General features: G+C 54.0%; 1 protein-coding gene across 1 annotated transcript; it reads left to right on the top strand.

The window, feature by feature from the left end:
• Positions 1 to 645: 645 nt before the first annotated feature.
• Uqcc2 (ubiquinol-cytochrome c reductase complex assembly factor 2) lies at positions 646 to 14,119 on the top strand. Its single transcript, XM_006996586.3, has 4 exons — positions 646 to 818; positions 10,723 to 10,797; positions 11,448 to 11,517; positions 13,959 to 14,119. Exons 1-4 carry the CDS (start codon positions 681 to 683, stop codon positions 14,084 to 14,086), a joined length of 411 nt encoding a protein of 136 aa, XP_006996648.1. The 5' UTR covers positions 646 to 680; the 3' UTR covers positions 14,087 to 14,119.
• Positions 14,120 to 14,302: the final 183 nt, after the last annotated feature.

The raw sequence follows: 14,302 nt of genomic DNA, 5'->3' as shown, positions 1-14,302 counted from the left end.
AGTACATTTTATGTTATATTTTGCCATAACAAAAACAATCATCCTTGGGGCTGGAGAAATACATATATGCAGGTAGACATTCATACGTATAAAATAAAATTAAAAAAAATACACTTTTTTTTTTTAAGTTTCCTAGGCTGAAACAACCTTTTTGGTACTACATACGTAGGAAGCCTATGCATGAGGTGAGGAGTATATTGGAGAGGCTAGAGAGAGCGATGGTAGCCGAGAAGAAACTGTAGCAGAGGTCCAAGTACAGGGCAATAAGTGTGGGGGTGGGCAGGTGTGTGTGGACAAGTGCCTGCCCGAGATTAAGTTCAAACACACCTTCATCCAGTAACAACCTGCATTTACATGCAAATGCCTCCCTTAGGCAAAACACCAGAGGTCTCGGGGGAGGCTTTTTCAGTCTCGAGCTTGTGAAGTCATTGAAAACGAAAAGCAAAGCGGTCTCCAGGGTACAGCGCGGCTGCTTTGCCCCTGGGAGCTGGGCGAGTTCCTGGACGGCGACTAAGGAGCTCAGGGCTCCCACTCACTGGTGAGCAGCGCCCCTGCCTGGAGGGCGGCAAGCCGCCGGCGAAACTGCGCATGTCCGCCGGCGGAAGCCAGCGCGCCTTCCTGCGCACGCGCCGCCCGCGGCCTCGACTCCTCCCCCAGGGGCGGGGCAAGCGGGGCCCAAGATGGCCGCTCTCCGCTACCGTCGTTTCCTTAAGCTCTGTGAGGAATGGCCAGTGGACGAGACCAAACGGGGCCGGGACCTGGGCGCTTACCTGCGGAAGCGGGTAGCACAGGCCTTTCGGGAGGGAGAGAACACCCAGGTGACCGGAGGGGAGGAGGTGGGAGGCGTCGAGCGAGGGGCGGCGGGTGTGTGTGTGTGCGCATGCGCCGGCCCCGTGACCGGCGGCACGTGCGCGCGGTCCCCACCTTCCTGCGGGCCGTGGAGTGCGACGCCTTCGCCCAGTGGCCGGCGGGGCGCCCAGAGGTCCGGATGCCACCAAAGAACCGACGTGTAGGGCCGTAACATGGTCAGGGTGTGTGCGAGCCGAGCCTGCCCCCAAGGACTTCCGCAAGGCTCCAGCCGGACCCCTCGTCCTCTCGGCCTGCAAAACTGTGCAGCGGGTTTGGGGCGTCCACCCAGGACCCTGGTGTGAGCAGCAGGCCTTCTCGCTCGCCTCTGGCGGAGGTTCCCTTATCAAGCACGGCCACTTGCCACGGACGGGGTTAGGTTCCAGTTAGACAGCAGGGATTAGGCAGGGTCCTGCCCCAGGGGGCTTTTAATTTTTTTTTTAGGGTTTATGTATTTATTATGTATACAGAGTTCTGTCTGCATGCTGCCTTCATGCCAGCAGAGGGCACCAGATCTCATTACAGATGGTTGTGAGCCACCATGTGGTTGCTGGGAATTGAACTCAGGACCTCTGGAAGAGCAGCCAGGGCTCTTAACCGCTGAGCCATCCTTCCAGTCCCACCCCATGTGGCTTTGAATGAACAGGACACAGGGAACAAGTAGACGCATAAGACAGCCCCAGTAAGTTCTGCGATCACAGGAAATGTGGTGTGCCTGGGGCTTGCCTGAGGAACATACGTAGGTGAGGCTCAGTGGAGAAGACAGCGAACGCCGCCCCTCGGAAGCAAGCAAGCCAGAGTGAAGGGTAGTGAATGGTGTGTCCACAGCTAAGATTTGAAGCTGAAGAAGGGCAGGAGCCAGGCACCGTACAGTTTTTGTTTTAAATGTGTGTGGGTGTTTTGCCTACCCGTATGTCCCTGCACCATGTTAGTGCAGTGCCCACAGAGGCCAGAGGGCGTTGGATCCCCTGGAGCTGAAGTTACTGGTGGTTGTGAGCCACCGCGTGGGTGCTAGGACTTGAACCTGGATTCGTGTCAGCTGCCCGGCCACCGCTCCAGTCCTCCCATTCGGTCTTCAAGGCCCCGACCAGGCGCCGGTCTTACCGTAAGGCCAGTGAGAAGCCACCGGGGACATTACATCAGGGGACGGGTGTGACCTGATTTTAAAAGGTTTCTCTGGTGCCGCGGCAGATGGGTTTTAGAGGGCAAGAGAAACAGGGAGGCCGCAGAGAGCCCGCTGGGGTGGCCCAAGAGGAGATGCTGGCCCTTTGGATAGGGGCGGGGGCCCAGGGGGTGGGAGTAACTGGAGCAGTTCGGATTGTGCAAGTCACATTAACAGCATGGCCGTGCAGGCTGTGGGGTGGAAGGAAGGAGGAACCAAGGACAGCACCTAGATTTCCCCCTTTGCTTTTTTTGGCTTGAGCAGCTGGGTGCCATTTACTCAAATGGGAAAGACTAGATGAGGAACAGGTGGGGTGTGGGAAGAACATCGCACATTTGATGTTAGATGCTTTGAGCCTGAGATGCCGAGTAGACATTTCCAAGTGGAAATGTCAAGGAGGCAGGAGGTTATTTGAGCGTGGGGCTTAGGCAAGAGGTCAGAGGTGTCAAGTGAGATGCACAGGGCACGTACTGGCCAAACAAATGACCTGTGAAACCGGACTACGACCTGCCAAAGCAGGAACATGGGGACAGTGCAGCTAGACCAGCCCACCTCACGAGTGAGGGCCTGCCAGTGGCATCCTCGTGACTAGACTGCTGTTAGTAATGTGGACCTCTGTGAGTCAGGGGCGGTCACTCTGTGCACTAGGTCCTCACATGGTGCTTAGTGGTCTTCACTGACCCATATCACACGGATCTTGAGGCAAACCCCATGGGCTTTCGAGAGCTGTGCTCCCTAATTTATAGTCTGAGCCTCCTGAGAATAGGGATGGACACACACACACACCCCCATCCACCATGTCCGATGTGGTTATTGGCACACAAAAGCATCCAGTGAGTATCTGAATGAACAAGCAGCGGTTGTGGTTTGTGAGGCCAGTCATCTCTAGTCCTGTCCCACATGTAGCAGAAGTTGGAAGACGTGCTGAGGTGGGAGGCCGGCTTCTGTGTCCTGCATGCAGACTCACGTGATAAACTCCGTGGTTTGAGGAGTCCCAGGCACTGCTGACGCAGGTGAGGTCTGCTCCTCGCCCCCAAGTACCTTAGTTGGGCAGCCAGAGGCTAGAGGGAGAGACTGACACTCACCCACTTGATTGTTAGCATAATACAGCCAGCAGGGAGGGGAGAGCTCTCTCTTTGGGAGTTGTCTTCCTTTGTCATCACCTAGGGACACAGTTTCTGATCAGCTGAGGCCCACACAGACTTGAGTCATAGCTGCAGATGCAGGTCGGGCCTTCACTGACGGTTCTGCCACAGCTGATGGATGTGTTTTTGGTAGAGTGAATTAGGGTGTCGTGGTGGCAGTGGGCACATTACTCACGACCTTTGTCATAGCTCATCCTGATGTCACCTGAAATTGAGCCTGCCTGGGCTTAGTAAATCTTGGTGGCAATTTTTGGAGGGAGCAGTCCTTGGCTGGGACAGAGAACAGTGTGTGAGTCACTGCCACCTCCACCCCCATCACTTAGAAAAGACCTTGAGAAAGAAAGGTGGTTCTGAGAGACGCTTCATTAAACCGACAGCAGAAGGCGGGATGAGACCCTGGGGGTGGCTGGTGGCTGTGTCCCCCGCCTTTCTGCCACTTGTCCAGAACGCGGCACTGGAGGAGGTGGAGCAGCTGTGTGGAGACCCGCATCCTCTCGGCCTCTTGGCTTCCTGTGGTCTAACAAGGATGTAAAAGGTGCTTGGAGCACTTGGCACATCTCATCTGATTTTATCCTTTGTGCCACCAAGTGAAGTAGCCATCATTGTCCCGATTCTTACATTGAAATCAAATCAGAAAAGTAAAACGGCTGAGCCAGGTCCCTTGACGCCCAGCCAGTGCCCTGGTCTGCGGGGCCCAGGCATCAGCAGGTGCCCTGTGGTCAGTCCTCTTGAGAGACCCCTGTGAAGTTCCCCGTGAACATCGAGTCCCTCCTCCCTCCCCCCTCCCATTCACTGCTGGGGCAGAGAATGAACCTCAGGCACATTCTCTTTGCCGGATCCCTGCCTCCCCAGTGCAGCCAGAAGAAAGGTGCTTCTGCTCGGCGGGACACCAGCACAGAAGGCCAATTAGTGACTCAGACCGCAGGCCTGAGTGAGCACAAACCCTTGCCTCTCTCTAAGCCACCAGAGGTTGCCCTTTGGGGCCTCTCTCGGGCCCACCCCAAACCCACCGGGAGGGGAGATGGCAGCGGGGGAGCCGGAACACTTGGACCTCCTCTACCACCTTCCTTCCTCTTGTTCCCTTTTGAAGTTCATGCTTATGGGTCTTGTCTCCACTGAATAGGTTCCTTAAAAGAGTTCTCATTCCCTGCAGCACCTAGAGCTTCACAAAAGAGTCTCGGCGTGGGGGAGGGGCAAGCAGCTGTGCTTATTGACTGAACTGCAGGCAAAGAGCAGATCTCAGAATCAGCTGCAGGGTAGCACTCCGAAAGCTCTGCCAGCCCAGCCCAGCCAGCTCAGGCCAGCTCTGGGAAGGGCCTGGAGACGCTGCTGCCTGTCCTGCACAGGCCGTGGAAGTTGTGTTTTATGAAGGGTTCGATGATGGGCCAAGGGGAAAGACGTCAGGCTTTGCTGGGTTTCTAGCAAAGAAAACAGCCCCCCCCCACCTCCTCAAAGGGAATCCAAGGTGTGTAGTCATCCAGCTGAAGCCTGATCCTCGGCACCTCAATGGGGCCTGGCATGTGATGACCACAGAGAAGGCATCTCAGTGTTGTTGGTGTGTACTTCAGCCACCAAATCAGATTTTGGGTTTGTGGTCTAAGGACAGATTGTGCTCTTCGTAACTTGAAGGCACTACAGAGGTGGGTTGTGAGCTCAGTGACCTCTAGCACTTTGTGTCTTTGTCTTGACTCACCTCGGTTGGAGTGGGTGGGATCAGAGTGTTGGAGCAGAGAGCTGCGGGTGTACATGGCTGTTCCTCTCAGAGGTGAATGGCTGCTTCCAATGGTCACCACTCCCTCGGACACCTTTAGAACTGGCCTGCTGCCTCCTGGGCATTGGCAGGAACTCTGAGCCTTCGGTGCGGGCCGGCCAGCTCTGGGTATCCAGGTGCAGCCTGGCTTCCCAGCCTTGCCCCTCACCACCCAGCAGTATAGCATGCCCAGAGCCTGCCCTCTCCGGCCCCTGCTTTGCCTTCAGAGCTTGTCTGTTAATCCTGAGACCCTAGTGACTGAACTGCTGTGCTCCACACCAGAAACCCAAACACAGCCTGCCAGTGGTCTGGTGGCCCCGGCCACGGAAGCCCTCTCTCCTGAAACAGCTTGGACCACCTACTGCTCAGGCTTGGACGAACTTGTGTCTGCTGTGCCCTGTGTGACACTCCATCCTTACTGCCGCGGTCCTGGTCACCTCTGCAGTGCTGCTCTTCCCTGACTCGGTCACTCCGCTCCACACAGCTTTCCCGTGCGTGTCTCTTGTCCCCTCAGCCCGACTGCCTGCTTCCCCTGTCCCTCACAGTCTGTCCCCAGCATGCACTCTCCACAGAAGGTGCTTAAGAGATGAACGTCCAGGTGCACTGACGGGAATGTGCTCCTCGACGGCATGGCTCATGTCAGAAGTTCATTACAGAGTCCGGAAGCCTTCTCCTCACAGGGCCTCCTGGACCAGATCCAGCCCCACCTTAATTAGCCGAACAGTCTGTGGCGCCCTTCCAATGTGCTTATGCTTCCCGTGTGTGACTGCAACAGGGGCCGCTGTACAAATTGCTGTCACCACCCAAAATTCAATTTTGAAAATTGAAATCAGTGCCTACGGCACTGATGTAGATTTGTATGTATAAAAGTTTAATATGGTAAAGAGAAATTTACTGACGGCTGAGCAGGGAAATGCAGAGGGAACGAGATGGAGCTGTAAAGGGCACTTGTCTCGGAGCCTCCATTTCATTCGTGTTCAGGGAACAGTGTTGAATTTTTCATAACGCCCATGTGCGGCTCTTTGTCCCAAAATGTCCATAATCTCATTAGGTGCAAATGCAAAATTCAGGTAACTTAAAGCTTTGTATGTAGGAGTCTTTCCTAAAACCCAGAAGACATTTCAGAAATGCTGGGTGTTCCAGGTTCCACAGTGTCTGTGCTGGGATCTCTGACTGGAGTGTAAGGTGTAGGTAGGTGTGGGGTGAGGTTTCGGGAATGAGACAGAGATCCCGTTGGTAGCTGTTAAGTAGCAAACAAAACTAGATTTTAATTGCTGAGCTAGAGTTAGATGTAACATGGATCCTGGAATGGGACCTGTTCTTGCTGTCTCTCCTCAGGCAATAAGAATTTGCTAGAAATTGGCATATTGCATGGGCTGCTTCTACAGCCTTCTGTAATCGTAAACACCTGACCTAGTGGGAAATTAGATGACAGATAATTTTGCATTGTGTTAACTAGACCCCCAGGATGGCCTTGAACTCACCATCCTCCTACCTCCCGGCGTCAGCAGGTCACAGAGAGTTCAGAGATTATAGGCCTGAGGGACAGGGCACTGAGGAGGTTGAGGGTTCCCGGGGTCACTTCATTTGTGCATTCAAGGCCCTGGCCTCTTCGTTCATCCTGTCTGCTGCTGCTGTCAGGGGCGAGTGAGTTGACAGGGTGAGACTCCCTGGTTGCTGGGGGGCAGGAAGAAGCAGAGCAGCTGGGGGAGGATCAGGGCTGTGTCTGTGGGGAGACCTGCTGGGGCTCGGGTCTGGTTAGAGTGTGGGTTTGCCCAGGAGAGGCCTGGGAGGGAGGCCGCTTGGGGGTGGGAGGGATGGGTGCAGATGATCAGCCTTTGGTAGAGCCCCCTTGCCGGGCCGTGGAGTGCTTAGTGCCCAGAGGTGTCAGGGTCAGGTCCGGTGTGGGCCGGCAAGACCCCCGTGGTTCCCACCGTCGTGCCTCCATCCCAGTCACTCCTGCCAGATGCACTGGCCACTCAGGCCCACTCCTGGGATCCTTCTGGGCTGTGTTCCAGCTGACCTCTGCTGAATGTTTCTCCATTCTTCCTTGGTTCCTGCTGCATGGGCCACGGCACATTACACACCTGTGTGCTTTGTATTGGTCTGAGCAGTGCTCTCTTCCATATTTGTATTGAAAAGTTGGCCCCAGTACTGTGCTGATAATCCTAACGCACACTGGCCCCACTCCCTGAAGTTCCAGGCCAGGAGCAGCCATGTCACCTCCTTCAGCCCCTCACCACCCTTGGAGGTAGAGGCTATTATTATCACTTTTTTTAAAAAGATTTATTTATTATGTATACAGTGTTCTGTCTGCATAGACACCTGCAGGTCAGAAGAGGGCACCAGATCTCAGTATGGATGGTTGTGAAGCCACCACGTGGTTGCTGGGAATTGAACTCAGGACCTCTGGAAGAGCAGCCAGTGTGCTCTTAACCTCTGAGCCATCTCTCCAGCCCCTCACTTCTTTTTTAAAGTCAGGTTCACCAGTATACATGAAAAGTGGCAATACATGAGAGAGGCTGAGGCCCAGGATGAAAGGTGATTGGCACAGGACAGTGGACTGCAGTAGGTGGTCCTCTGTCCTGTGAGGGTCTCCCCAGACAGTGGCCAGGATTGGACTGTGGGCACAGATTATTAGATAAATGGCATTGTATCAGCATTAGTTGTCCTGTGTGATTACACGAGAGAACATCTGGATCCCAGGAGCACATGCCCAAGCGTTACGGGGCAAGAGGGCCTTAGGAGTAATCAGATGTTCACAAGAATGGGTGTGTTCAGGGAATGGGAAAGGAACATGGCAGCTTTCTTTCAGTGAATGGGCCGAGGGTCAGTGACTTTCACAACATCTTACAGCTAGTGAACAATGAGGCCAGGATCCCACCAGGGCAGCTGGTCCCCACTGTCCTGCAGCCACAGAGGCCTTTGCTCCCTGCAAGGCCCCTGCTGCTCACACCAAGGCCATGCGTGGAGATACTCTGTGCAGACTGTGGAGTTTGTGATGGACAGTCAGCACAGGTGTGGAGAGCACAAGCAGAGAAAATGACCCTTTCTGTTTGGTGTTTAGGTGTTGTGTGACTGCTGTTTGTGAGTGTGCAGCTGCACATGTGGAGGGGTGTGTGTGCGCACATTTGCACATACACGTGTGGAGGTCAGAGGACAGCTTCTGATGTGGTTCCTCCAGTACTGTCCACCGTTTTCTTTCTACTTATTTATTTATTTATTTATTTATTTATTTATTTGAGGCAGGTTCTCTCTGCCCTGGAACTCGCTGAGTAGGCTAGGCAGGCCAGCCAGTGAGCCACAGAGATCCACCTGTCTCCATCTGCCAAGTACCACAACTAATGATGAGTGTGTGCCTCAGTACCCAGCCTTTGCACAGGTTCTGGGCATTGAACCTGCATCCTCATGCCTGCAAAGCAAGCATGTTAACGGCAGAACTGTCTCCCTGACCCTGTACTTGGCTTGAGACAGGGTTTCGTTCTGTATCCTCGGCCCAGAGCTTGGGTTTGTGTGCTGTCTTCTGAGTAGCTGTTACCCACGCCTACTCAGAAGCAGGTGCCAGCAGTCATGTGGCCCACACCTGGAGCTGGAGAGTTTTCTCTCTGGGTCGGTCCGCCAAGCCCCGACAGCCCACTTATAAAATAAACACACAGACGCTTATATTATTTAAACTGTTTAGCCTAATGGCTCAGGCTTCTAGCTATCTAGTTCTTACATCTTTTTTTTTTTTTTTTTTTCCCAGAGCTGAGGACCGAACCCAGGGCCTTGCACTTGCCTCCACCATTGAGCTAAATCCCCAACCGCTAGTTCTTACATCTTAATCCATTTCTATAAATCTGTACCTTGCCACGTGGCCCGTGGCTTACCGGTATCTTCACATGCTGCTTGTCATGGCAGCGGCTGGCAGTGTCTCCCTCTGTCTTCCTGTTCCCTCCTTTCTCCTCTATGTTAGTCCCGCCTATACTTCCTGCCTGGACACTGGCCAATCAGTGTTTTATTTATTGACCAATCAGAGCACACACAGACCATCCCACAGCACACACCATTGATCCTAGCATTCAGAAGGCAGAGGCAGGAGCATCTCTGTGACTTCAGTGACATCCTGGTTCTACATAGTGCGTAGTGAGTTCCAGGACAGCCAGAACTACACAGAGACCCTGTGTGCACCCCCCCCCCCATACACACACCACCAAAGAGGCATCAGTGTGCTAAGTACTTCCTCCCTGCAGAGCATGGCTGCTGTCTAGTCCTGCTGGCCCTTGTCGGGGAGAACTGCCGGGGGGGGGGGGGGGGGCGGGTGCTAGCCCCACATTCCCCTCTGTTTTGTACCCTGAAATTAGTTAGTCTTTGTCACATAGCTGACCCCAGTCTCTACCAGCCCACCGCTCTGTCCCCTCCGGTGGCCTTCTGGACAGCCCTGCCGACCTTGAGCGGGGTACGCCCGGTAGGAAGGAAAGCAGGTCTGGGCTGCGCTGGCTGAGTGCTGGGACTTCATTTGACACACAGGCAGAAGAGGGCTGCCTCGCCGAAATGCTTAACTCCTGATTTATTTATATGCTTGCTCTTCAAGAAAGGATTTCAGTCAGAAAAAAAGCCATCATTTGAATTCTGGGAAAACTATGAAAGAGTTTGTTCTGAGGGCTTTCAGAATTCCTGGCAGAGAAAAGTAATGAGGTGTAGACAGACGGCAAGGGTGGGGAAAGGGAAGGGTTAAAGATGAGCGGCTCCCAGCAGAGGCCTGCCTCCTCCCTTGGTGTTTCCCTTGCCTCCTTCAGGCCTGTGCTCTGGCCGCCTCCTTCAGGCCTGTGCTCTCTCTGGCCGCCTCCTTCAGGCCTGTGCTCTGGCCGCCTCCTTCAGGCCTGTGCTCTCTCTGGCCGCCTCCTTCAGGCCTGTGCTCTCTCTGGCCGCCTCCTTCAGGCCTGTGCTCTGGGTCGCCTCCTCCTGGCTGCACACAGCGCAGTCTGTCTTGGTCCTCCTTGGTTCACCTGCTTTGCACCATGGCTTCCTTTCCTCTCAGACTGCGTCTGCTCTACAGCCCAGGCTGACTTCAGACTCCCCTGCCAAAGTGCTGGGGCTGCGGGTGTGCCCTGCACCCCAGATGCTCTTCCTTGCAGTCTTAGCAGCTCCTTGCTTAGAGATGAAATGCTGGAGGTTTCGTTTATTCATTTGTGGTTGTTTGGTCTTTCATAAAGAGTATTTAATCTACTTCGTACTGATCTCATTTCACGAAGCGTGCGCCTGCTGCTGCTGCTGCTGCTGCTGCTGCTGCTGCTGCTGCTGCTGCTGCTGCTGCTCCTCCTCCTCCTTCTTCTCTCTCTCTCTCTCTCTCTCTCTCTCTCTCTCTCTCTCTCTCTCTCTCTCTCTCCTGGACCTCGGGCAGACCCAGGTGCCCTGCAGCCTCCATGGCAACACCCTGCGTCCTCTCCTCATTCACATGGTCCCTTCCAGCCAGAGGGCTCGCTCCTCTTCCCCTGCCATCTCTTGAGCTTCCTTCTGGATCCCTGGAACTCACACTGCCCCAGCATGTTCTTTGCAACCTGTAGCTGGCATGGTGGTTCCCAAGGTGCACAGAGCTGCTGAACACTGGTTTGCTTTTTGAGGGCTTGGGGACCCTGCAGGTTGAGGGTGGGTGAAGTGGGACTTTTCATCCACTAAGGTGGCTTCTCCTAGCAGGAGCTGCGGGGAGGTTTGCTTCCCACAGAGCTGGGACTCCAGTGCTTCCTCTGAATGCATTATTACACAGAGCCCTCCCTGGAGGTGGAGGTGCAGCGAGGGGCCACCTCCTCCGCTCACTTCTCGGGCCCGCTGTCTTTCAGGTGGCAGAACCCGAGGCCTGTGATCAGATGTACGAAAGCTTAGCACGACTGCATTCAAACTACTATAAACACAAGGTGAGTGGGCGCAGGCTTTGGTCCCAGCCTCCGATGGGAGGGCCAGTCAACGGGTGAAGCCTGATTATACGGTGTTGTGTGAATTGTGGTTCAAGTGTAACCAGTGCTTTCAGCTAAGCCAACAATGGTGCCTGGCAGAGGCCTTTAAAGGTCTGCTGAATAAAAGCCATGTGCCTCCTGTTCGTATTTCCCACTCGGTGATGGAATTGATGTCACATGCTGATAAAGATGGAGTGCTGGAACAGCCCTGTCACACCTAGCTCTGCTCCTCTTCAGCCTTGACATGATTACTGTCAAAATGCATGTAGTGTGGTTTTTCCAGACTTGAAAAATATGCTCAGTAGCTCCATAAATAGACATGACCAAATGGAAGAGCCTGTGTACAAAAGGGATTCCTTCCAAATGCCATCTACTGAGTGTGGTCCTGAGCAGCTCTGTGGGTGTCACCTGGGAGTAGTAGTTAGAAATTCCGAGTCCTGGGCCTGCCTCTCAGTTCTCCACAGTTCTGGCTTGTGTGTGTGAGAGTCCTGGCCTCCAGGTGGCGCTGTTCCTCCTCAGGTTCTGGCTCCCGTGCCCAGGGCCCAGGTCAATTGCAGCCGGGCCAGTGTCCTGCAGAGCTAATGTGTCCTTTCTCTCCTGCCCTGTGCCAGTACCCTCGCCCCAGAGACACCAGCTTCAGCGGTCTGTCCGTGGAAGAGTACAAGCTGATCCTGTCCACAGGTAGGAGACGCGGCTGCCCTCCCTGGGTGGTTTGCTGTGCACTTGAAGGCTGAGAAGGATTGCCTAATAAGACAGTTGTGTGTGATCAAAAGCCTTGAGGAATAGCTCAGAGGAAAGCCTAAGCTACAGGGCTGGTGTGTTTTAAGCCACAGAATATGGAAAAGGTCAAAGGCATTACTTAGAAGAGAAAATCATCTTTATACTTTTAATTCAAGACTGGTGCCTGGGAACAAGGGACCACATATTTGCCAAATGGAAGTCATTGGAATCAGGATGGAAGGAAAATAATTTTATTTTTATGGTCCTAAGGGGGCTTTATAAACAATGAGGCTTTTAATTAAAACAAAAAGCCATTCAGTAAATGAGTATGGGGATATCCGCCTGTGAGTTATCTGTCCCAGGAGATGTGGTCTGCAGGTTCGATATGCATCTAAGAGGTCTGTTTAGGACTCATGCTAGAACCCAGTTGGTAGGAAGGAAACCCCTGCCAGTCAGCCCCTCCCTATTTCCCCATTTCCATTGTCGCTGAAAGGGTGGCGGGGTGGGGGCAGGGTCAGAGCAGGTAGGTACTGGAAAATTGCTATTTTTACTGCCAAGGATATTGTATATAAAAATAGGCTAACCTTTTCAGTGAGGGCATGGCCCTGAAACGCTGGCTGTCTGGTACTCTAGAAATTTCTTCTTCCTTTTGGCAGTGGAGATTTGACCTTCTAGAATTCTTACCCTTCTGAGCAAATGGGAACCTGTGGCATCTGCTGGGTCTCAGGAGAGCAGGCCTCTCTTTACTCCGTCCCTGATGATGTCATCACCAGCGGTGATGGAGGGAGTGTCTTTGAGGGTCCTGAGAATGAACTTAGTATGGACGCGGGTCCCCACCGGCCTGTGCTTATCCCTTCTGCTAGACTTCAGGAAGCCTCTGGGCGGGTGGCAGGCAGCATGGTAACTTCTGGTCTGGCTTCTAGTCAGCCCAGGAAACTCCAACAATGTGTGCACAGCAGGCCTCATGTTTTTGTTGTAACTGTGTGGAGCCAGGACCACCTGAACAAGGATCCACATACACAGAGGACCAGCCAGGCCTGCAGTGTGGCCACCTTAGTGTGTCAGAGGGCAGGGATCCCAGTGTCACACTTTGGGCCTTGTTTGGGGATCTGGACTGTGTGAAAGTCGCAGGGTGGGAGGCTGTGCTGGTGGCTGCCACACAGTGCCCCAACTGATGTGGAGCCACATACCCACACAGTCATTCAAGCCAGCGCTTTTGTTAAAATCAAGTCCCTGAAAGGTAAGCAGTACCGTGATAGGATCTAAGTTTAATATCTATGAACTGTAAAATGCTATGTCACGGGCTCTTGGCTGAGGGGAGTTCTTTTTTTGTTTTGTTTTTCTGAGACAGGGTTTCTCTGTGTAGTTTTGGAGCCTGTCCTGGATCTCACTCTGTAGACCAGGCTGGCCTTGAACTCACAGAGATCCGCCTGCCTCTGCCTCCTGAGTGCTGGGATTGAAGGCGTGCGCTGCCGCCACCAGCACCCAGCCTGAGGAGAGTTCTTGGCCGACTATAGCTCTCTGCCCCATAGATGTGAGCCATGTCCAGAGGCACTTGTGGTTGTGGGTGGGGCCGTGCTGGCCTTGGTGGACAGAGGCCAGAATGCTGTTGGGTGTCCTGTGCACAGGACACTCTGAGAAAAACCACCAGACCCAAACTCAGCTTAGGGAAGAACTGCTTGGATCATGATGTGTGTGTGTTGGGGTGGGGTTAAGACAGGGTTTCTCTGTGTAGCTCTGGCTGTCCTGGAACTCATTATGTAGACCAGGCTAGCTTCAAACTCCCAGAGATCTGCCTCAGGAGTGGTGGAAGTACAACTGCCCGGCTCCTGTGTGTGGTTCTTAAACATGGCTCTCTGCATGTGCACATACATACACACACACACCACCACCACCACCACCACCGTGAAGGCTGACCAGTCCGATTGCCACAAACCCAGCTTGGGAGGTTTGTGGTCTTGTCCTAGTTTTAGAGTTGAACTCAAGATTGCAGGGGTTCAGGGACTGGGGGTGCGGGGAGGCGTCCATCCTCTCCCTCCAGCCTGCAGAGACCCACACTGCTGAGCCTGGCGGCTCCTCATCTGGATGCTTCCGGAGCTAAGGGCTTGCCTCCCTCTGCCTCGGTGCCTACAGCTAAGGCTGACAATAGAGTGGCCCGGATTGAAGAAAATTGGGGCTGTTTCTTTGCAAGTTCCTGTGGATTGGGCAGGAAGTGTACATCTGTGGTGCTGATGGGGTGGTCAGGTAACCCTGATGCGTGTGTCCCATCACTGCCTGCCATGTTTCGGGTAACCACTGAACTGCCTTTCACCGCACAGACCCAGTGCCTGGGCCACTAGAAAGCGAAGGGGGCTCTTCTGGGGACAGCCTGTGACATCAGTGTTCTGTCTCTCCCTGTGCAGACACCCTGGAAGAATTTCAGGAGATGGATAAGAGCGTGTGGAAGAAACTCCAGGAGAAGTTTGCACCCACGAGGCCAGAGGAGAAGCATAAAGCCTGGGCTCGGGTCTTGTCCCGCCCACGTACCTGAGCCTCGTCAATAAAGCTGCCCAGTTCTCCACTCTCCCTGTTTGAACCTGACTCAGTGGCCATCATGGGGCCTGTCTGCTGAGCAGGCATGCTGCATGGCATGAACCAGGGCATCTCCCAAGCAGGGGGACATAGGACCCTCCCAGCCGCAGCTCCACAACCCAGTGAGGGTCCTCAGGCTCCCTGTTGTGTAGGAGCAGCTGGGGAGACACCAGGA

The sequence above is a fragment of the Peromyscus maniculatus genome, chromosome 21 (genome assembly GCF_049852395.1).
Source record: "Peromyscus maniculatus bairdii isolate BWxNUB_F1_BW_parent chromosome 21, HU_Pman_BW_mat_3.1, whole genome shotgun sequence".
Classification (NCBI taxonomy): Eukaryota; Metazoa; Chordata; class Mammalia; order Rodentia; family Cricetidae; genus Peromyscus; species Peromyscus maniculatus.
This window is presented reverse-complemented; position numbering and strand designations above follow the sequence as displayed.